The sequence below is a fragment of the Moschus berezovskii genome, chromosome 11 (genome assembly GCF_049115385.1).
Source record: "Moschus berezovskii isolate FMDL1 chromosome 11, NW_MosBer_1.0, whole genome shotgun sequence".
In the NCBI taxonomy this organism is placed as follows: domain Eukaryota; kingdom Metazoa; phylum Chordata; class Mammalia; order Artiodactyla; family Moschidae; genus Moschus; species Moschus berezovskii.
The window spans coordinates 98,044,051-98,068,192 of NC_142470.1; the positions used below are offsets into that span (position 1 = coordinate 98,044,051).

At 48.3% G+C, this 24,142-nt stretch overlaps 1 protein-coding gene across 7 annotated transcripts in view; it reads left to right on the forward strand.

Moving 5' to 3' along the window:
• TET3 (tet methylcytosine dioxygenase 3) overlaps nt 1-22,896 on the forward strand; it is a 112,103-nt gene extending 89,207 nt beyond the window's left edge. For all 7 annotated transcript variants that reach the window (XM_055401122.2, XM_055401120.2, XM_055401121.2 and 4 more), the window contains 6 exons: nt 4,034-4,242; nt 5,415-5,565; nt 7,852-7,941; nt 8,423-8,560; nt 14,210-14,546; nt 15,090-22,896. In XM_055401122.2, the coding sequence (XP_055257097.2) occupies nt 4,034-4,242; nt 5,415-5,565; nt 7,852-7,941; nt 8,423-8,560; nt 14,210-14,546; nt 15,090-16,888 (2,724 nt within the window). In that variant the 3' untranslated portion in view covers nt 16,889-22,896. The remainder of the gene's footprint in view (nt 1-4,033; nt 4,243-5,414; nt 5,566-7,851; nt 7,942-8,422; nt 8,561-14,209; nt 14,547-15,089) is intronic.
• The last annotated feature ends 1,246 nt before the right edge of the window (nt 22,897-24,142 follow it).

The following is a 24,142-nucleotide window of genomic DNA, read 5'->3' on the forward strand; positions in this document are numbered from 1 at the left end:
GGCAACCCAGGCTAGTATTCTTACCTAGAAAATCCCATGGACAGAGGAGCCTGGCAGGCCACAGTCCATGGGGTCACAAAGAGTCAGGACACGACTGAGCACGCATGCACGGCAAGCGCAGACTTGGAAACCCACAGGGCATGGCCTCTGTCCTCGCTGTGACAGTGCAGGTGTCGCTGTGTGCTCTGAACGTGTCTCACACGTGAGTGGAATTAGCCAATGCTCTGCTGAGGCAAGCCCTACTACCTACCATGTGTGCAGATGCCCATGAAATGTCCGGCCAGCCTCACAGGCATGTGATCAATGGCATTTCATATACTTACTGATCCACAAGAACAATTTTATAAATAATGTTGCAGTTAATGCTTCCACAAAGGGTGGAGGTGGTGGGCACCATTACTGCTATGGCTCAAAGCAGGAACTCTTGGCCCAGATAGGTTTTGTTTAGTATACAAGATGTCCTTTAAATTTTGAAAGAAATTCTGGTACATGCTGCTTTATGGATGAAACTTGAGGATGTCATGCTAAGTGAAATTAAGCTGGTCACTGAAGGACAAATGTACAATTCCATTTATGTGAGGTACCTGGCATAGTCAAATTAATAGGGTCACCATGGGCTGGGCTCGGGGGAGAATGGGGGGTTAGTGTTAAATGGGTGGAGAGTTTCTGTATAAAAACGTCAGTGTGCTTAATGCTAATGAATTGTACACTTAAAATGCTAAATTTTACATTTTATATATTTTCCCACCGTTTAAAAAATGAATTTGGTGTTCATATCTTTAAAAGGAGAGATTTCATGTGAAAATCTGGATTTCTGTTTTCTTCTTCCCAAACTGGAAGGGGTAGGTATGCTTGGCTGGAATTCGGAATTCTCACCAGGCAGTGACCCATGGCGAGAGGTCTGGCTTCCCACGTACCCTCAACTCCTTGGTTGTACCTCTGGCCTGCTTTCCTTACTGATATTGCCTACCTGGTGGCTCTCTCAGCATCAGCCTGCACTGATGTACTCATGACCAAGCCTGTCTCCAGCCCAGACACCAGCCGACCTCCAGACCCGTTCTGTTGGTTCTGCTCAGAATAGCCACTCCAGTGTTCCAAACTGCCTCCACCTCAGGGTGCTCCCTGCTACCCTACCAGGAAACACTGCCCACACTCACGCACTTTTCTGCACCACAAAATATCATTTAAGACTTTTGCCTAGCCCTCAGCTCCTATAGTGAGGTGGTCCCAAAGTCACCTTTCTCCTGAAGGTCTCTAGAATCCGTGTCTTTTCCTGTTCATTCCCCATTGTTCTAGTTCAGACTTTATCTGTTTTGCTTGTCTTATGTCAGTGGTCTCCCCATTTCACCCCTCTCCCAACCATCTGCTCCCCCTTCTAAAGCATGTGGCTATGAATGTGAGGGAGCCCCCTGGTTACTTTGTCGAAGCCCTGTCTCGAGTCCTTGTCCCTCCACTTGCCACTCAGAGCCCTTCCCAGCCTTCCCTCTGCACAGGCCCCCACGTCTTATCTAGTCACAGAATTCCTTGGGAGTTTTGGAGGGGAGATTCAGCCACCTCACCCCCGACTCCTGGACCCTTTGCACTTTGTGTGAGCCAGGACAGTGTTTCGGGTATGGGTGAAGAGTGAGGTGAGAGCCTGGGTGACTGGACAGCTGGACCCTGAGGAGCAGAGCAGTGCCCCATGGCCTATGCTTTTTTTTTTTAGCACTCTTCAGTTCAGTTCAGTTCAGTTCAGTCGCTCAGTCATGTCCGACTCTCCGCGACCCCATGAATCACAGCACGCCAGGCCTCCCTGCCATCACCAACTCCCGGAGTTCACTCAAACTCATGTCCACAGAGTCGGTGATGCCATCCAGCCATCTCATTCTCTGTCATCCCCTTCTCCTCCCGCCCCCAACCTTTCCCAGCATCAGAGTCTTTTCCAGTGAGTCAACTCGTCGCATGAGGTGGCCAAAGTATTGCAGCTTCAGCTTTAGCATCAGTCCCTCCAAGCACTCTTATTGAGATGTAATTCACATACCATAAAACTCACTCATTTAAAGTACACAATTCAGTGGTATTGCAAATTGTTAAAACATACATAACATAAAATTTCCATTTTAATCATTTGAAATGTGCAATCCAGTGGCATCAATTACATTCACATTGTTATGCAACCCATCACCACTATCTATTTCAAAAATTTTCTCATCATCCCATCCTGAAACTCTGGTTGTATTCTTAGGTGTGCCTGGTCATATATGTTTAACTTTCCGAGGAACTACCAAAAACTAATTTCCATAGCATCCAGGCCCTTGCTTTTTAACAAAAACCATGCAGATATCCACCATTTTCTCTGTGAATGTTTTAGGACAATGTAAAAATTTCTGAAATTTTGGCTTATAATTTTGTCTATAGATTTTATTCCTTTTGTTCAGTAGTTCAGTTGTGTTTGACTCTTTGTGACCCCATGGACTACAGCACACCAGGCTTCCCTGTGTCCTTCACTATCTCCCAGAGTTTGCGCAAACTCATTTTCATTGAGTTGATGATGCCATCCAACCATCTCATCCTCTGTTGCCCTCTTCTCCTGCTACCCTCAATCTTCCCCAGCATCAAGGTCTTTTCCAGTGAGTCAGCTCTTCACATCAGGTGGTCAGAATATTGGAGTTTCAGCTTCAGCATCAGTCCTTCTGATGAATATTCAGGGTTGATTTTCTTTTAAGATTGACTGGTTCAATCTCTTTGCTGTCCAAGGGATTCTCAAGAGTCTTTTCCAGCACCACAGTGTGAAAGCATCATTTCTTTGGTGCTCAGCCTTCTTTATGGTCCAACTCTCACATCCATACATGACTACTGGAAAAACCATGGCTTTGACTATACAGACCTTTGTTGGCAAAGTGATGTCTCTGCTTTTTAATAGGCTGTCTGGGTTTGTCATAGCTTTTCTTCCAAGGAGCAAGCATCTTTTAATTTCATGGCTACAGTCACTGTCCACAGTGCGTTTGGAGCCCAAGAAAATAAAGTCTATCACTGTTTCCATTGTTTGCCCATCTATTTGCCATGAAGTGTTGGGACCAACGCCATAATCTTCGTTTTTTGAATGTTGAGTTTTAAGCCAGCTCTTTCACTCTCCTCTTTCATCTCCATCAAGAAGCTCTTTAATTCCTCTTTGCTTTCTGCCATTAGGGTGGTATCATTTGCATATCTGAGGTTGTTGATATTTCTCCTGGCAATCTTGATTCCACCTTGTGATTCATCCAGCCTGGCATTTCATATGATGTACTCTGCATGTAAGTTAAATAAGCAGGGTGACAATATACAGCCTTGATGTACTCCTTTCCCAGTTTTGAACCAGTCCATTGTCCCATGTCTGGTTCTAACTGATGCTTTTAACCTGCATGCAGATTTCTCAGGAGGCAGGTATTCCCATCTCTTTTAAGAATTTTATATAGTTTGTTGTGATCCACACAGTCAAAGGCTTTAGTGTAGTCAATGAAGCAGAAGTAGATGTTTTTCTGGAATTCCCTTGCTTAATCTATGATCTGTCGTATGTTGGCAATTTGATCTCTGTTTCCTCTGTCTTTTCTAAATCCAGCTTATACATCTGGAAGTTCTCGATTCATGTACTGTTGAAGGCTAGCTTGAAGGATTTTGAGCATTACCTTGCTAGCATGTGAAATGACCATGATTGGGCAGTAGTTTGAACATTCTTTGGCATTGCCCTTTTTTGAGGTTGGAATGAGCACTGACCTTTTCCAGTCCTGTGGCTACTGCTGAGTTTTATTTTCATTCCTAAGTCTATGTAAATCACCAATTACTTAGGTTTTATGGTAGCTGTTTTTTATTTTGCACTTTAATGTTTTTCTTTTCTGAATTACAATGGTCCTTTAGCCTGTATGGTTGCTGTCGCCAGGGTGTGACACCCCTGGGACACTGCCCGGAAGAGCTGCAGCCTGGGTCTGTTGGGCAGCGGGGAGGGGGTGTGGTGTCACTGTGGACGAGCGGGCGCCTGGCCCCTGTGGTCCCAACACCCCGCCCTGCCTCCCTGCAGGTGATCCGCAGGCACACGCTGGAAGAGAAGCTGCTCTGCCTGGTACGGCACCGGGCGGGCCACCACTGCCAGAATGCCGTGATCGTCATCCTCATCCTGGCCTGGGAGGGCATCCCCCGCAGCCTCGGAGACACCCTCTACCAGGAGCTCACCGACACCCTCCGGAAGTACGGGAACCCCACCAGCCGGAGATGTGGCCTGAACGATGAGTATGTAGATGGTCCCAGTGGTGGGGGTGGGACACGGGGTCAGGGCCTATGTGTTCCGCAGAGTTAGGACTTGGGGGGAAAGAGTGCTCACCCACGGAGCTGGGCTGAGGTCTGACCCTGGCTGAGGGGAGGGTCTCTTGACGCAGCTTAGCTCTGCTTTCTGCACCATATTGACTCTGAGGCTCTAATAATGGTGAAAACTGTGGAAATGTGTGTGAGTGCCCACTAATATAAGGCATCAGTGATAGTCACAGACCTATCTTTACAGGATCCTCCCCCCATTTTTTAAATTCAGGTATGTTTACTTACAGTAAAATTCATCCTTTGAGGTATACAGTTTGAGGAATTTGACAGATGTTTATAGCCATGTGGCCACCACCACAATCGAGACATAGAACAGCTCCTTCAGCGCCAAGCTCCACCACGCCCCTCTGTAGCCTGGCGCCCCCCTCCACCCCTGGCAGCCCTACACCCTGTTTCCTGCCTGTGTAGGGTTGCCTTTATAAGAATGTCGCATAAAGGGAACCGTGCAGCGGGTAGCCTCCCAAGTCTGGCTTCTTTTCCTGAGCACAGTATTTCTCAGTTTCACCTATGGATGTGTGTATCAGGAGCCCATTCCTTTTCACTACTGAGTAGTATTCCACCATGTGAATGCATCACAGATTGTTTATTCATTCCCCAGTTGAGGGGTATTTGAATTATTCCTGGATTTTATTAAGTGTTGAATGATAATGTCAGTGTTAATTTCTTTAAAGGCCTGTCAGCACCTGGGCCTGCAGGAAGCAGGCATGTTCAAACTCTGTGGTTCACATTGTTCCCTTCTTTGAATGGTCTGTGTTGAAGCTGAGCAAGGTATTAAAGTCAAGGCAAAGTGTAAACCTGAGCGGGTTTTTGATTAGGTCCTTTCAGCCATCTCACACAACCCAGGTGCTTCTCCCAGCAGCAGACTCTCAGACCTTCAGGCTCAAGGGTGGGAGCCCGGCAGGCTACTGAGAACTGGCCCTCTGCCCACAAGGGCAGAGACTTGGGAAAGGAGCTGAGGGCAGGGAATGATGTCATCCCAGGGGCGGGAGGCCGGCGGATGCCAGGCCACAGCAGGGCCTCCCCGTCAGGGAGGGGGAGACTCCAGAACAAAAGCGCGCTTTGGACGCCTGACGTGTCTCACGTTGCAGCCGGACCTGCGCCTGCCAAGGAAAAGACCCGAACACCTGTGGCGCCTCCTTCTCCTTCGGCTGTTCCTGGAGCATGTACTTCAATGGCTGCAAATATGCTCGGAGCAAGACGCCTCGCAAGTTCCGCCTCGCAGGGGACAACCCCAAAGAGGTGAGCAGAGCCCCATGAGGAGCCCAGGACCTTCCCACGCACCCTGTTCCACCTGCTGCCTCCAACAGTCCAGGTGGCACATAGGATTAGTGCACTGAGACTCAGATGTGCAGAAAATGGAACTTCCTTTTTTTTTTAACTGACCTTATCTTGCAGTAAAATAAGTTATATGATGGGATGTGGAAGGATGTGACAAGTGAAAAATCAGACTTACCAGTTACAGGTACCTCAGGCTCTTGCAGTTTAGAGAAGTCTCCTTAAGGTAAATGTTCAGATTCCTCATTAGAATGTGGTGCTCCTAACGGTTATCACTTCCCTCCATTCTTGGCAAGATATCTTCCTGGGTGTGAGGTGTGGCAGGAAGAGGGGCCTCAGGCCACCTTTTGGCTGATGCTAGACTTCCCTCATCCTGCCTGTCCTCTGGGGACACGTCTATGTGCAGTTGTCCAAGTCTTTGCTCTCCCCTGCTGGGGGCCTGGTTGGGCAGGCCATCCTGACGGGCTCTCCCCTTGAAGCCCAGAGGCAAAGCCAGGCACAGGCTGCAGTGGGCTCCCCCCAGCTTCCTTCCCTCCTGCCTCTGCTACTGCACAGAGAGGGGTACTGGATCCAGGCAGTACCTTGATCCCACTCTCTACCTTCCAACTCTCTCCAAGCTCCTTGTACCAGAAGGGCTTCCCCCCTTTTCAGAGGGCAAGGACTCCTGAGGTACATTGTTTTTCCTAAACCACATATAAATTTCTATGCTTAGCCTTCCAAGCTTTGCTTTTCAGAAATAAAAGGAAGCAGCACATCCAAATTTAGAAGCTCTTTTTTCTTCTCTCAAAGCCAGCTTTTTTGACTATTACATAACCTAGTCTGAGTCTAATTTGACGCTAGACTTTTATTTATGGCAGCACCCTGCCTCCCTCAGAAGCAGCAATGCAGTTGCTTCAATGAATGAAGGAGTCAGTGCCGCCAGGAACTAGGAATTATCATGAATGAAAGCGATACATGGAAAACAAATATTTTCTCTATTACATCAGCTACCATTTCCTGTGCACCTACTAAGTGCTGGGTACTCTGCCCAGAACCTCACAAGTATCTCAGTTAATCTTCTGACACCCTGAGGCTCTAGGCACTATTGCTGCTCCCTTTGCAGGAGAGGCACATGGCTTGCCCGAGGCTGTGTGGCAGTGATGGTGAAGTCAGCATTTAAACCTGGCCTGTGTTTCCCCAGAGCTCACAGTCCTCACCCCCATGTTGTGCTGGCTTCGGGCCCCCTGTGCTTGTGGAAGCTCGTGGAAGGTGGCCAGGGAGGTGCGGTGAGGCTGGCTGGTAGCTCTGCCGCCCCACCGGACGGGCAGCTGAGCCACTGGTCTCACCCTTCTGTTTCTAACTCTGTGAGTTTGGTACTTGTTTCCTTCCCCCTTCTTCCTCGTTCTCCTCAGTAAACTCTTCATCCTGTGCTCAAGGCTGGCTCGGAGCCCCTGTAGCCCTACTTGCTACCCTCAGAGGGCTAGAGAAAGGCTGTGAATACCTTAAACTGTCTGTTCGGGGGCTGCTTCATTGAGGTCAGCACTGTCTGGTGGAACTTCTGTGATAATGGAAATGTCTCTGTGGAGAACAGACAGTCACAGGAACCACTTGTAGTCACTGAGCATGTGAAATGTGGCTAGTACAGTGGAGGGGCTGAATTTTTTATTTTATTTAAATTAAAATTAATTTATGCTTCGGTAGCCACACGTGGCTTGTGAACTAAACACCTGACATGATGCGAGTCTTAAAGGATAGAACATTGAGTCTGTCTTTGTACTTGGCTCATGACAGGCGCTGGGCCTGGCTGGCTGTGGGACTCCTAGCACAAGCCTCACCTGCCCCTCCGTGCCTCTATTTACCTGTCTGGACCACTGCAGGAAGGATCCACACTTGCTGCTCATGCTCCTACACACCTGCCATCCCCCACCTCTGACCGAGGGTGTTGAGCGAGTGTTCAGTAAGAGCAGGAACCTGTTCTAGGTGTTCTGAGTGGTACTGGGCTGGAGCCTGGCAGAGCATGTGCTTGGTAGTCAAGGTGACCAGACTCTCAGGAGTGTCTTCTCCAGTGAGCTTCAGCATCTCCAGCTTTAAATCAGACCTGGCCCCATACCCTTCCCAGAGGAAACACTGTTAAGATACCTGACAGCCCCTTACTTCTTACCTTGCCACTGGGAGCCCCGCAGAGGTTCTAGAATGGAGGTGGATTTCCAGGGTGCAGAGTTTACCAGGCTGAGCTGCTCTGGGGGTGTATGACTATTCTTGTCTCCACAGGAAGAAGTGCTCCGGAAGAGTTTCCAGGACCTGGCCACTGAAGTTGCTCCCCTGTATAAGCGGCTGGCGCCCCAGGCCTATCAGAACCAGGTACTGGGTCTTGGGCTGTACCCCATCTCTCCCCAGCTTCCTGCTGTGTGGCAGTGGCAGAGTGGGCTCCTGATGGGAAAAGCCCAGCCAGTGCTGCAGCGGCGATGTAGGCCTTTGTTAAGACCTCTGTTTACACCAGGCTCGCACACCCCAGCCTGTCTTTCCTCTACCCTTAGTCTTTGTCTCTCTCCCCTTCATAATCCCCCACGTCCTCTGCTCTGGTTTCTGCTGAGGACGCTTGGGTTTCTCTCACCTTTGCACTCCGTAGATGAGGCAAGGGGGACTTGAGATAACCCAGAAGGAAGTAACCCCTACAGGGGCTTCAGCCATAAAACCTCCCTCCTGCAGCCCACGTACAAGACAGTTGTATTCCTTAATCTCCTCCCTCCTTCCTTCCCTCTGTGCCCCTGGCCTCCCCCATGCCAAGTCAGGGCCACTCATCTCAGGTCACTTGAGCAGCTCTCCTTGGCAATCTACACAGGTGACCAATGAGGAAATAGCGATTGATTGCCGTCTGGGGCTGAAGGAAGGACGGCCCTTCTCAGGGGTCACGGCCTGCATGGACTTCTGTGCCCACGCCCACAAGGACCAGCATAACCTCTACAACGGGTGCACAGTGGTAAGAAAGCCTGTGAGCTGTCACAGCCCCACCTATGAGATGATCCTGGGAGAGGGCACACATCTGCTCTGTGCGGATAGGTGGGTTCAAGGCTGGGAGAGACCCTGCCAGACTGCCTGCTTCTGCCAACTTCTTTGGGAAATGCATGGACAGGGGTTTCGGTGGATGCTGCAGAATGCAGCCTCTTGGGCACCCAGTGTGCCCCAGTTATCTAAAGTGTGGTTCCAGGTCTCTCTGAACACTTGGATTTAAGTCCAGACAGTCTCCTGATTCATTCATTGGGCAAATGTTTACTGTGCTCCAGGTACTGCTCTAGATGCTGGGGAATAAAATGGACGGTGTGCTGCCCAAGTTTGCGATATAATGCCCAGTAGCAATGACAGCTGTGAGGAGACGATAGGGTAGGGTAAGGGATGAGATGACCACGGACGCTATTTTAGATGAAGTGGAGGGAGCCTTGTCTGAGAAGGGCCACCTGAGCAGAGACGTGGCGGTAAGGGACTGGGTGCGTGGGGGTGGGGTTGGGGTGCTCCAGGACCAACACAGGTGAAGGCTCAGAGGAGTGTGCTTAGAGGGGCTGCACGGGTGGGTTGCAGGGGCCATGGGGGGCTGGGAGGGCTCTGGGTTGTGCTTTCAGTGTGATGGGAAGCCCTGGGGGGCTTTTCAGCTGGGAATGCTAAGATCTCACTTATAAAGTCAGAAGCACTCTTGTTCCTTAGATGGAGAATGAAATATGTTGCAGCAGGGGTGGGTGGGGGAGAACCAGAGCAAGCAGGCCAGGTAGTGGCCGGGACGGTTGTCCAGAAGTGACAGAGGTTGGGCAGGAGTGAGGCTGGGGGTGGGGAGTAGTTGGACAGGTTTGGGATGATTTTGAAGGCATCAGTTCAGTTCAGTTCAGTCACTCAGTCGTGTCCAACTCTTTGCGACCCCATGAATCACAGCACGCCAGGCTTCCCTGTCCATCACCAACTCCTGGAGTTCACTCAAACTCATGTCCATCGAGTCGGTGATGCCATCCAGCCATCTCATTCTCTGTCATCCCCGTCTCCTCCCACCCCCAATCCCTCCTAGCATCATACTCTTTTCCAGTGAGTCAACTCATCGCATGAGGTGACCAAAATATTGGAATTTCAGCTTTAGCATCGGTCCTTCCAATGAACACGCAGGATCAATCTCCTTTAGAATGGACTGGTTGGATCTCCTTGCAGTCCAAGGGACTCTCAAGAGTCTTCTCCAGCACCACAGTTCAAAAGCATCAATTCTTCGGCGATCAGCTTTCTTCACAGTCCAACTCTCACATCCATACATGACCACGGGAAAAACCATTGCCTTGACTAGACGGACCTTGGTTGGCAAAGTAATGTCTCTGCTTTTTAATATGCTATCTAGGTTGGTCATAACTTTCCTTCCAAGGAGGAAGCGTCTTTTAATTTCCTGGCTGCAATCAGCATCTGCAGTGATTTTGGAGCCCCAAAAAATAAAGTCTGACACTGTTTCCACTGTTTCCCCATCTATTTCCCATGAAGTGATGGGACCAGATGCCATGATCTTCGTTTTCTGAGTGTTGAGTTTCAAGCCAACCTTTTCACTCTCCTCTTTCACTTTCATCAAGAGGCCTTTGAGTTCCTCTTCACTTTCTGCCATAAGGGTGGTGTTATCTGCATATCTGAGGTTATTGATATTTCTCCTGGCAATCTTGATTCCAGCTTGTGCTTCCTCCAGCCCAGCGTTCCTCGTGATGTACTCTGCATATAAATTAAATAAGCAGGGTGACAATATACAACCTTGACGTATTCCTTTTCCTATTTGGAACCAGTCTGTTGTTCCATGGCCAGTTCTAACTGTTGCTTCCTGACCTGCATACAGGTTTCTCAAGAGGCAGGTCAGGTGGTCTGGTATTCCCATCTCTTTCAGAATTTTCCACAGTTTATTGTGATCCACACAGTCAAAGGCTTTGGCATAGTCAATAAAGCAGAAATAGATGTTTTTCTGGAACTCTCTTGCTTTCTCCATGATCCAGCGGATGTTGGCAATTTGATCTCTGGTTCCTCTGCCTTTTCTAGAACCTGCTTGAACATCTGGAAGTTCATAGTTCACATATTGCTGAAGCCTGGCTTGGAGAATTTTGATCATTACTTTACTAGCGTGTGAGATGAGTGCAATTGTGCGGTAGTTTAGGCATTCTTTGGCATTGCCTTTCTTTGGGAGTGGAATGAAGACTGACCTTTTCCAGTCCTGTGGCCACTGCTGAGTTTTCCAAATTTGCTGGCATATTGAGTGCAGCACTTTCACAGCATCATCTTTCAGGATTAGGGTATTTGCTCACGGCCTGGACATGGGATGTGTGAATTGCTTGAGCAACTGGGCAAGTGTTAGTGTTATTTACTGAGATGTAGACTATCAGGAGAAGACCACTTTGGGGTGAAAATCAAGAATTCTGTTTTGGCAGACACAGACTCATAGACTTAGAAAGCAAACTTATGGTTGCTGGGGAGTAAGGACGGGAGAAAGGAATTGTTAGGGAGTTTAGGATGGACAGGTACACACTGCTGTATTTAAAATGGGCAACCAATAAGGACCTACCATATAGGAGAGGAAACTTTACTCAATGTTATGGCAGCCTGGATGGGAAGAGGGCTTGAGGGAGAATGGAGACGTGTATATGTATGTCTGAGTCCCTTTGCTGTCCACCTGAAACTATCACGACATGGTTAATTGGCTGTACTCCAATATAAAACTAAAAAGTTTTTTTAAAAATTAAGAAAATTCTGTTTTGAGATGCCTGCTAGATGTCCAGGCGGAGATGTAGGGTAGGCTGGGGAAAAGAAGGGTCTCGAGAAATGAAGCTGAGACTGGAGAGCACTCAGTTCATCGTTAGGGCCGTGAGCCTGGATGCAGGGCCCAGCAGAGCGAGTACCGGATGGGGAAGGGAGGAGGTTTGGGCTTGGGTGGGGGCGCCCTAGAAGGAGTGATGTGGCTCTCTCCTCCGCTTTTTACCTAGGTCCTAGGAGACAGGCCTCCCAGGGAGCTGTGGAAGAGGCAAGGGCTCTGGCATGTTCAACTGAAAAGGAACTCCTTGAACCAGTGTAGCTTCTGCCCCCATGGGGTGAATGACCGAACCCTAGGATTTCATGTCTCCATCGTGTCCTCCTTTCCCATGTTCAAGACCAAAAAGCAGGATGAGGCAGGCTTCTGTCTACACTGCACTGTGAGGATTTTGTAGCTGAAATATAGAGAAGGAGTGGGCCCTTCAGGGTTAGGAAAGGAGCAGGGAAGGAGGACAGACCACTGGGAAATAAGAGCACAATCAGGTTATTTGGATCTCAGAAATTCCAGAATGAAGTGAAAAATAGGTTTTTTCCAAAATGAATAATGATTTTTTTCCTACCTGAACGATTATTTATTATAAGAAAAATTTAATAATATGAGAAAGTTTGGAGTAGAAATTGCGTGACGTCGTGTTGATAACCTGTGTTAGCACTGTGATGGCCATCCATTCAGATAGCTGAATGTGTGTGTGTGTGCTCACAGCTGTATGCATTTTACACATTCTGTCTATGTGCTGTTCCATGACCTTGCTTCTCTTAACTTGGGAGCATGTGGCGGACAGCTTTCTGGGTCGGTGGATATCAGCTTACTGCAGCTTGTTCTAAGGTTGTGTGTGTGGCTCTGTCACCATTTACTAACCAGTCCCCTACGGATGGACAGTACTTTCAGATTCCTTTCCATAAACCACAGGGAGGGTGTCCTCAGTACAGCTTTGTGCAGTGGCCCCAGGATCAGGACACTTACAGCCTTGGAGTGCTAATTTGGTAGCTTGCTGGGCAGCAATAGGGTTGGTCTGGAGGCAGAGGGGGAGAGAATGGCCCACATCTTTACTGGGGATTTCATAAAACGGAATGGGCAAGGCAGGATAAATAAGCTGAGTGAGTTTAGGGTGGGTAGTTTGAATAATTTCTTCAGGCTCTGGGCTTTAGAGGTGGTCTCTGTGGGGTGATTTAAGGCAGGGAGAGTATTTGGTGTGTGAGAGTTTGATAAAGGAGATGGTTGGGGGGGATAGGTTGGTTTATGTATCAAAGTTGCATTGGCATGGGGTCATTTGCTGCCTGTAGGAATTAGCTAGGCTTCCCAGGTGGCACTAGTGGTAAAGAACCCACCTGCCAATGCAGGAGACGTAAGAGATGCAGGTCAATCCCTGGGTTGGAAAGATCCCCTGGAGGAGGGCATGGCAACCCTCACCAATATTTTTGCCAGGAGAATCCAATGGACAGAGAAGCCTGGCGGGCTACATCCATAGGGTCACAAAGAGTCGGACACAACTAAAGCAACTGACCATGCAGTCTTAGGGAGGGTCAGTCCCTTCAAGATCAAGGCCCCAAAAGTTAGATCAAGAATTCAGAAAATAAAATGTAGTCAATACAAGAGTAAAAAGAGTAAACAGAAAAAAAAAAATCAGACCTCCTTAGTAATCAGAGAAGCATATTCCAATGGCGAGATACATTTTGATAACAAGTGAAAAGTTTTAAATGAATGGCAAAATGTCAACAAAATATAGGAAAATTGAAAATTCTGCCAGTGTGAGTGAAGCACTGATGCTAAATCGTTTTGGAGCACAGTTTGGCAGTATGTGGCAGTTCTTCATAGTGTTTATCCCAGGGAATTAGGATCTTAGAAAATTCAGTGAAAGAATAAAAGTATTACTTATGATAGGAAAAAGTGAGAAACAGGCTTAAATAGTCATGAGGGATTAGTTAAATAGGTTAACACATTGATGTAGTGGAATAATACAGTGTGGCTCTTAAATCGTCTTGGGGAAGAATATCTAACATGTAAGAAAATACACTGTGTAAGAGAAGGTTATTCTAAAACTGTATGCATAATATGGGCTTCCCTGGTGGCTCAGTCAGTAAAGAATCTTCCTGCAATGCGGGAGACCTGGGTTGGGAAGATCCCCTGGAGGAGGGCATGGTAACCCAGTCCAGTATTCTTGCCTGGAGAATCCCGTGGACAGAGGAGCCTTGTGGGCTACAGTCCATGGGGTCACAAAAGTCAGACACAACCGAGTGACTCAGCGCACAGCACATACATAGTATAAATGATCCTATTTGATTATTAAAAAGTGAGCATGTCTATGACCAAGTATATGTACGGTTATTTCTAGTTGGTGGGATTATGGAGATAATTTTCATGTCCTTTGTATTGCTGTAAATTTTCTACCACCAGCAGGTACAATTTTCAATTTTAAGAACAAAAGATCAGTGATGAGGGCAAGAAAGATAATGGTGGAAGGTCCGAGGTTTGGGTAATGACATGTCCTGGCAGTGATGACGGTGGAGGGCAGAGCACATCTCCCTGTCCCGACATGGCCCCTTTCTGGCTGTTTGACCCAGGGCCGGTCATCTCATCCCCTCTCAACCTTGTTAGGCAAAGTGAATGGATGTGCATTGAAAACTGTCAAGCAGACTCTAAATGTTGGTGATACCGTTACTGTATAAACCAAAACAAGTGTGCTTTCTAGATGCTCCGAAAAGTGATAACAGACAGCTGGGGTTGGGACTGTCTGGGGAAGGGGACAGCCTTGTACGTGTGATGCTCAGCCCCTCCTGCTCAGTGTCGGGCTCCCCCAACCCGTCTCTCTGCTTGAGGCAGGTCTGCACCCTGACCAAGGAAGACAATCGCTGCGTGGGCAAGATCCCTGAGGACGAGCAGCTGCATGTGCTCCCCCTGTACAAGATGGCCAGCACGGACGAGTTCGGCAGTGAGGAGAACCAGAATGCCAAGGTGGGCAGCGGGGCCATCCAGGTGCTCACCGCCTTCCCCCGCGAGGTCCGGCGCCTGCCCGAGCCTGCCAAGTCCTGCCGCCAGCGGCAGCTCGAAGCCAGGAAGGCGGCAGCCGAGAAGAAGAAGGTTCAGAAGGAGAAGCTGAGCACTCCTGAGAAGATCAAGCAGGAGGCCCTGGAGCTGGCTGGCATCACCGCTGACCCAGGTGTGTGGGGAGAGGGTGCCCAGCAGGGTTGGAACGGCGCTGTCGGGTCGGGGGGCCCTTACCATCCCTCTTCCTGCCTTGAGATAGAATTCCAGACAAAGTACTGGAATCTCTCAGCCATCTGAACTGTCAGTTTTGTCAGTCAGCGACAGAGGACTCCAGACCCGATGGGAGGCACCAGGGAGCCAAGTGCACGGAGGTCCCCCATCTTCCTGGAGGGCAGCTGAGTGTCCCCTAGCTCGCCTGCTCCCCTTGCAGCAGGGCAGCAGGGTCTTCGGTGTGGGGCAGCCCTGATCCCTGCAGCAGCTGGCACAGTGGTGCTTCAGTGAGGACAGGTTGGGGTCTGCTTGGGCTGGGGTGCCGAGGGCTCTGCCGGCCGCTCTCCCAGGGCTTCCTCGGGGCCAGGCCAAGCTGAGCGGCGCCAGGAGCAAGCCCAGCCTCACGCGTCTTGCCTGCCTGGCTGAGGAAACCTCTCAGGAGAAGAGGGAGCTTCTGCGGTGGTGGTTCTCTGTGCTCCTCTGTCTCACCTCCTGTCTTCCTCAGGCCTTTCTCTGAAGGGTGGATTGTCCCAGCAAGGCCTGAAACCCTCCCTCAAGGTGGAGCCGCAGAGCCCCTTCAGCTCCTTCAAGTACAGCGGCAACACGGTGGTGGAGAGCTACTCGGTGCTGGGCAGCTGCCGGCCCTCCGATCCGTACAGCGTGAACAGCGTGTACTCCTACCACTCCTACTATGCACAGCCTGGCCTGGCCTCCGTCAACGGCTTCCACTCCAAGTATGCGCTTCCGTCGTTCAGCTACTATGGCTTTCCATCCAGTAACCCGGTCTTCCCCTCTCAATTCCTGGGTGCTGGTGCCTGGGGGCACAGTGGCGGCAGCAGCAGTTTTGAGAAGAAGCCAGACCTCCACGCTCTGCACAACAGCCTGAGCCCGGCCTACGGTGGTGCTGAGTTTGCCGAGCTGCCCGGTCAGGCTGTTCCCACAGACACCCGCCACCCCGCTTCTCACCACCAGCAGCCTGCTTATCCAGGCCCCAAGGAGTATCTGCTTCCGAAGGCCCCCCAGATCCACCCAGTGTCCAGGGACCCCTCTCCCTTTGCACAGAGCTCCAGTTGCTACAACAGATCCATCAAGCAAGAGCCAGTAGATCCACTGGTCCACACTGAATCTGTATCCAGAGAGCCTGGCAAGATGGGCAAAACACCTTTGCCTGAGGCATCTCAGAACGGGGGTCCCAGTCATCTATGGGGACAGTACTCAGGAGGTCCAAGCATGTCCCCCAAGAGGACTAACAGCGTGGGTGGCAGCTGGGGTGTGTTCCCTCCTGTGGAGAGCCCTGCCGTTATCCCCGATAAGCTCGGTTCTTTTGGGGGCGCCTGCCTGACCCCTTCCCACTTCCCTGATGGCCAGCATCAGTGGGGGTTGTTTCCTGGCGAGGGACAGCAGCCAGCCCCCCAGCCTGGAGGACGGCTGCGAGGCAAGCCGTGGAGCCCCTGCAAGTTTGGAAGCAATGCCTCGGCCTTGGCTGGGCCCGGCCTGACTGAGAAGCCGTGGTCGGTAGGGGCAGGGGATTTCAGCTCCACTCTGAAAGGTGGTCCTGGATTCCAAGACAAGCTGTGGAGCCCCTTGAAAGGAGAGGAGGGGAGGATTCCAACCCCGGGGGCGAGCCAGCTGGACAAAGCCTGGCAGTCCTTTGGCATGCCCCTGGGCCCCAGTGAGAAGCTGTTTGGGGCCCTGAAGTCCGAGGAGAAGCTGTGGGATCCCTTCAACCTGGAGGAGGGGACGACAGAGGGGCCCCCGAACAAGGGGACGGTGAAGGAGGAGAAGGGCAGCGGAGGCGGCGCCGGTGGGGCGGAGGAGGAGGAGGAGCTGTGGTCAGACAGTGAACACAACTTCCTGGACGAGAACATCGGCGGCGTGGCCGTGGCCCCCGCTCACGGCTCCATCCTCATCGAGTGTGCCCGGCGGGAGCTGCACGCCACCACACCCCTCAAGAAGCCCAACCGCTGCCACCCCACCCGCATCTCGCTGGTCTTCTACCAGCACAAGAACCTCAACCAGCCCAACCACGGGCTGGCGCTCTGGGAGGCCAAGATGAAGCAGCTGGCGGAGAGGGCGCGGGCACGACAGGAGGAGGCCGCCCGGCTGGGCCTGGGCCATCAGGAGGCCAAGCTCTATGGGAAGAAGCGCAAGTGGGGGGGTGCCATGGTCCCCGAGTCCCAGCATAAGGAGAAGAAGGGGATGGTCCCCACCCGGCAGGCGCTGGCCATGCCCACAGACTCAGCGGTCACCGTGTCCTCCTACGCCTACACGAAGGTCACCGGCCCCTACAGCCGCTGGATTTAGGTGCCAGGATGCCAGGGAGCCAGCGTACCTCAGCGTCGGGCCCGGCCCGAGCTGCCTCTGTGGTGCTTTCGCCCTCACACTTGGGGGCGGGTTGGGGGTGCAGAAGTCTTTTTATCTATATATACATATATAGATACGCATATATATGTATTTATGGTCCAAACCTCAGAACTGACCCGCCCCTCCCTCCCCCCCTACCCCACTTCCCCAGCACTTTGAAGAAGAAACTACGGCTGTCGGGTGATTTTTTTCGTGATCTTAATATTTATATCTCCACATTGGGTTTTTTTTTCCTCCCTTGTTTGGGGGGCTTTTATTTTCTCTTGTTTTTAAAACTCTATCCTTGTATATCACAATAATGGAAAGAAAGTTTATAGTGTCCTTTCACAAAGGAGTAGTTTTAAATTCCATTTAAAATGTGTATTTATTGGATTTTTTTTAAGTGACAATTGTAATGGTAAAGGATCGGCAGGAAAGGCCAGAAGCACTCATTCCTGCCCAGTTGTGCTGGGCCCGGTGAGCCTGGCCCTCTTGGGAGATGACGAGGTTCTCTCAGCCATCGGCCCCTCATGAGCCAAGTGCAGGTTGTAGCCACCCACTGCATCCCCCTGACAGACACGCCTTCCCTTCAGGGGAGGGAGCCCTCAGGACAGCTTCTGTCCTCTTCAGTAGGATGGGAGAATCTGTAGAAAAACACCTGGGGTCCCTTTTCCAGTCACCGGCTTGGAGTCGGGTATGGGGGGCAGGTGCACCCCAGGCCAGGCACCTGAGATGCTGGCATAGATTTCCCCCAAAACCAGGTTGGAATTAGATAGCTTCAAGCTTGCTAGTCTCCACACTGAATCCTCTCTGTCCGTTAGCTATCAAGTCACGTGGTACCGTGGTCCCCTCGGCAGCACCTCGGGACGGAGCTGGAATCAAGAGGTTCTCAGGAGCCTTTTTCCACCAAGCTGACTAGCCAATGAATACTGGCTGAAGGAATTTGTCTTAGTGGCAGGTTTAAAAAAAAAAAAAAAAGCCTCCAAAGTCGATGCTGATACCGAAAAGGGCTACTGTATCTTTAAGAACAAGAAGTCGAACCCAAGCTGTGAAAAGCCGGCACAGAGCCTGGTGCTGTAGTGTTGTGCTGGGACTTCCTTGATCGGGCAGGCCGCACCCGCACCTGCGGGAACTCCGCACAGCAGTGTGACAGCAGTAACGCATCTCCTTATCCCTGGATTTCACGTTGGACAATGGTGCATGCCTCACACCTGAGCCCACCCCTCCATGCTATCACTTGAGGAGTGGGCCTACACTTAACAATTTTTAAATGCAAGAGTCCAACATTTTCAGCAGGTAGCTATGATTTTCCTCCCTAATTGGTGCCATTTCTCTATTTGGTCATTTTCTCCTTTCCTTCCTCCCCTCTCCACCCACTTGAACTTGCCCATTCTAAAATTCTGGTGCATTCGTTCAGTTCTTTGAAATGAGAATGTGGTGCTTAATTTTTTTGACATTTGTTGAGAGAGGTTGGGCCTGACAGGTAGGAAGCAACATTCTTCGACAGCAAGTCAGACTTTTTGGAGTGTTTGTTTTTCCTGTGGTATTAAGCAGAAATGATGTCCAGCTACCCATGTGGATGTATGTGGTGCGTGAGAGGCTTCATAAGGACACAGAGGGGAATATGGCCACACAGTGATTGACAGCCAAACCCTGAGATAAACATCAGATATTTATTGAGCAGTTTTATTCAGATGTGGGTCTTCATAAAATGAGTTTAACAATCAGATGACGATGCTAAAGGCAAGTTCCTGAGCTTCCAGGTGCCTTGTGTAAGAGCTGAGAATTGACCCGCTGGGTGTTTACTGTAACTGTTCCAGAAGCACTGGCGGAGAATCGCTGTGAGATGTCCTGAGCATTTATGTGGTCTGGTTTTAATTGTAAATAGTGAAAAAAAATTTTTAAGCACTTTTGCCTAGATTTAAACAGCAACTTGAAAAAAGTATGTTTTAACATGTAATTGTGGGAGAAATTGTAAATAGTAGCTGAATATTTAACGTGCTTTGTCTAGCCTTCACTTTTACCATATTCTGTAAAGTTGCATTTATTTTACAGGACAAAAATGAAATATTATTGCTTTTGAAATAAATACCCAAGAGCTTATCAGGATTTCGAATTATTCAGAACTCAGATTTATAGGAAAACCTCTGACTTTCAGTTTGACAAGCTAAAGGAAGCAGAGTCTTTAATGAGCATGCTGATTTTTCTAGTTTTGAGGAAAAGTTGGGTCCTTTAAATGCTATTTTGCTTAACGCATCAGTACTTTTATGCAGGTCTCATTTGACTCCGTGCTTAGGTAGATGCGGGGGTGCCTTGAAAACTTCATTTTAAATTATCTTAAACAAGAAATACAATATTTTACAAAACATTTGGAGAATGTGACTGTCTGTATGACCCGGGAAAGCCCCAGGTTGGCTGTTGGTTTGGAAGGTCCCGAGTGTAACCCAGGTGATTCTGATACTTGGCATGTATGGATCTCCTTGATGTGTGTTCAATAGACTCTTCCCCTCATCACCCTTTGGTAGCAAAGCCATTAGATGAAAGGAGAAACCAATTCAATCTAAAAGCATGTGATGTCTGTGCCCCCCAGCCCAAACAGCCTTTGGTTCATAAATTCTAGATTAGCAAATAGGCTGCTGAGAAGTGAGTCAAGAGGCAGTCTCCATTGGACGTCCCCATGCCCTCCAGAACGGTGTTTCAGAGATTAGGTGGTGCTGTTGCCATGCTCAAGCCCATGCTGATTTTTACACACTACATGTATAACCTACCTCAAATCTCAGTCATTAAATTAGCATGCTTTAGACGTATGTTTAAAAAGTAACTATGCACAGCTCTTTATCCCCTCTCCCTTGCTGCTGAAGGTTTCTTAAAGAGAAAAATCGAATTTTTATTTTTTACTGGCACTATCATTTTTTAAGTCCTAAAGATGATTAACAGACATTTTTATCATGAGAAGAAAAACAAAGCCATTGCGACTAAAGAACCTAACAGCATGACCAAGTTTTAGGAATAATAGTATAGCAACAGAAATGATGGAGTCCTCGAGTCATCTCCCCCAGTGTGCCCTGTCCACAGATGCCATCCACATGCAGTGCAGACAATTGGTTCTTCTTTTGTTTTCCCTGCCTTTTTTGCTTGCAAGGAAAGTACTTGCAAAGTTTTGTGCTAAGAAGTTTTTAAAATAAATCGCTTTGTGGCAGGTTCTCGCAAAATAACTGGTGCTAGCTCAAGAAACCATTATCTAACCATCAGAAATCTTGACTGAAGTGTTTCATGGCTTTTGAGGTTTCTTGTTTTTGTTGTTGTTTGGTGTGTTTTCTGGCAGGGCCTAGGTTTCCCACACTCTGGCTTCGTGGGTACTGCTTTGCCATCTCACTGAGATGACAGGTGCGCATGGAAAGAGATCATACCCGCCCCTCATGGTCCTTTCACCAGCCTCTCTTGGAAACAGTAGTTTGCAGAGCAAGGGACTTTAAAAGTGCTGAAGCGAGGAAAGAAGGAGCAGATCTTAATTGCTTTGTGTCTGACAGCAGTGGGTATGCGAGGATGGGCAACAGTGGGTAACCTGATTCCATTAAGAGAACCCAGCCAGGCCTCACGAAGTTGACCACCGCCAGATCTCACACCAGGGCAGTGCTGCGGAAAATTAAAATGACAGCCCCGACGTGCCTCAACCAATCTATTTCTTTTTGTTACTGAAGTGTGTTTTATGGACTAGGAAGCATTTTTATGAATTGAAATAGTCTAAATAAAATGGTGCTATGGTGTTTTAATGTGACTGTCCCTGATCCTGTCCTGCTGAGGTGCTATCAAGGTTCTGAAACCACAACCAACCAAAAACAAGGTGGGCTCCAGTCTCTCTTGGCTTCTTCCCCCAACCCCCTTTTGGTGCTGTCTCCTTAGACTTCTGTTTACGTGCTAGAACCTGCTCTGAGCAGTTTTTCTGTTTTGTTTTATTCTTCCCTTGTTGGCCAGACAGAAAGGCAAGTCTCGAAGGCAGCCAGCCCTCTTACTGGGGTGGGGAGTGGGCCTGCCTGGTTTGGAGGTGGCGGGCACGCTGGTTTCACATGTGTCCTCTTGGGTCTATCAAGAAAGGAAGCGTGAAGGGGTTTTGGGGGGATTCTTTAGAGGAAGGGGAGTCGGGTACTCCTGCGTCTTCTAATATGGCAGGCATTCTCATAGCCGACACACGTTTTCTCCTGCTGTCCAGGGTGCTGACTAGATGTCTCTGAGAGTTCCAAAGGTGCTCTGCAGGCCAGGGTGGCCCGGATGGGCCTCCTTCCTCCCCAGCACTGGCCAGGACCGTGGTGGGCAGGGGCCTCATTCCTTTGCTCCTCACAGCCTTTGCCCCAGCATTGCTTCTGCCTCTCATTGGTATTCCCACATGTTCAAACTAAAGGAAGGAGCTTTGCTCACTTGGTGCCACTGAGGCTGTTTTTAGTTGGTGCTATTCTAAATTTCTTCTTGGGTCCACAAAAGTTGATATTTTAAAAATTCAACAGGAAGCTCCATTTTGTGTCATCCACTGTCACAATAATTTTTTTTAAATACCTCAAAAACAGGACATCATGACAACTTTGGTAAAGTAGATTCCAGGAGGGTCTGATACATACAGGTTGTCTATTTGATGACCTACTTGACCTTGAAGAATCTGGGGTCATTTTATTTTTCATCCTTCAGTTAAAATGGCAGAATGCTTAAAGGAAGGACTGTGGTTGACTTATTGTTTCCTTTTAAGTTTTGCTTTTGAATAAAATGTGAATTTCCTATGCCCATCTCATTGAGCTTTTTCAGTCATTGTTGCTGTCATTTGAAATGACTCCCTCACAACGTTTTTTTATTAACCAGCTGCATCTGCTGTAGAACATGGCCAACTTCAACATACCCTGGACCAACCTGAATATTTTTTGAGGTGCATACCCCCAGCATAGGTTATACAGTCCTGCACGCACTCACACGCACAGGGAGAGTTTTTCCATGTGCGAGGCGCCGTTTTGGCACTCCCAGCCCTTCCTTCTGCAGAGCTGCCAACAAGAGAAAAGCAATAGGCTTCTTCCCTGAGCAGAGATTGCAGCACAGAAATGCAAGGTCTACAGTCGCTTTTTGCCTAAGAATCAGTGAGAATTGGCCTACTTCCTCGTTTGCTTCTCTTCTGATATCAGGGATGCTTTTTGTAGTGGTATTGTTTGCTCTCTTTTCTCATTTTGACTACCTGTCATTCAGGGATAACTCATCATTATCACATGAGGATTTTAAAAATTCTATTTGGCTCATTTGAATATTCAAATTTTCTTGGTTCCAGTACTTATTTTTCTTTTGAGGGGAAAAAAGGAGGAGAAAAACAGGAGTGATGTAATTTCTTTTTCATCTATTCTAATTAAAGAAACAAGGGCAGGTCGTATTGTGGCATATTAATACATTAGACTTAATCTAGAACCCCTGTAGCTTTTTGATGTGTTTTATTTCTTCTCTCTTTGAATTCCTGTTTGGTTACTTGGCTTCCAATGGAGGTGAACTTAACAACCATACTTGAATATTCCGTCTTGACTTTGTAACTGTGGCTACTTGAAATGAAGTTTATCTGGGGTTGATGGATGAATGGTAGATTTTTGCAATGTCTCAAGGCAATAGGATGTGTATTATTAAACTGTAGATATTCTTAGTACAGTAAATTTATGCTGATAATTTTATTTTGTATAATTTTTACTTTTTTGTTAATATTTTTTCCTCCCACTTTATTGGTTTGCCTCCTGAGCTACCCTCCTTGCCCTCCCTTCTCCCCCAGTGTTTCAGCAGATTTAATTTAGGGTGCCTAGAAATTGCAAGTATGTATCCTTTTTTGATTTGTATTTTATTATAATTTACACAAACAACTGGGTTTGTGAACTGTATTACTCCTGGTATCTTTAAAATATTGTGGGTGTTTTAATAAATTTTATATTTATTTTTTGCACTCAAATTCTGTGTGGCTTCTTTTTCCCCACCTTGAATTGGGCCCAGATTGTGGTATTTAAGGTTCCCTATAATCCCACTGAGGTCCAACTCTCAGATCCATACATAACTACTGAAAAAGCCATAGCGTGCAATCCCACTACAAGAGAATCACATACTATTGATCACAAACATTTTCGGAGTACTTAAATATAACCATTTGGGTGTATAACTTTTTAAATGGAATAAAACAATAATACTCTTCTCTTCGTGGATCATAACCTTATGAGACTTGTGTAACTCAGTGAAGCTATGAACCATGACGTGCAGGGCCACCCAAGACAGACAGGTCATGGTGAAGAGTTCTGACAAACGTAGTCCACTGGAGAAGGAAATGGGAACCCACTCCAGTATTCTTGCCTGGAGAAGCCCATGTACAGGATGAAAAGGCAAAAAGATATGACACCAGAAGATGAGGCCCCAGGTTGGTAGGTGTCCAGTATGCTACTGGGGAAGAGCAGAGGGCAGTTGCTAATAGCTCCAGAAAGAATCATGTGGCTGGGCCAAAGCAGGAGCGGCACTCATTAGTGGATGTGTCTGGTGGTGAAAGTAAAGTCCAGTGTCGTAAGGAACAATACTGCAAAACAACCTGGAATGTTAGGTCCATGAATCAAGGTAAATTGGCTGTGGTCAAGCAGGAGATAGCAAGAGTGAACATCGACATCTTAGGAATCAGTGAACTAAAATGGATGAGAATGGGAGAATTTAATCCATATGACCCCTATACCTACTACTGTGGGAAAAATTCCTTAGAAGAAATGGAGTGGCCCTCACAGTCAACAAGAGTCCAAAGTGCAGTCTCAAAAAACAACAGAATGATCTTGGTTAGTTTCCAAGGCAAATCATTCAACATCACAGTAATCCAAGTCTATGCCACAACCACTGACGCTGAAGAAGCTGAGGTTGACCGGTTCTGTGAAAACGTACAAGACCTTCTCGAAATAACACCAAAAAAAGATGTCCTTTTCATTATAGGGGATAGGAATGCAAAAGTAAGAAGTCAAGAGATACCTGAAATAACAGGTAAGTTTGGTTTTGGAGTACAAAATGAAGAAGGGCAAAGGCTAACAGTTATGTCAAGAAAGTATGCTATAGCGAACACCCTTTTCCAACAACCCAAGAGAAAGCTCCACACGTGGCCATCACCAAATGGTCAATACCATAATCAGATTATGTTCTTTGCAGCCAAAGGTGGAGAAGCTCTATATAGTCAGTAAAAATGAG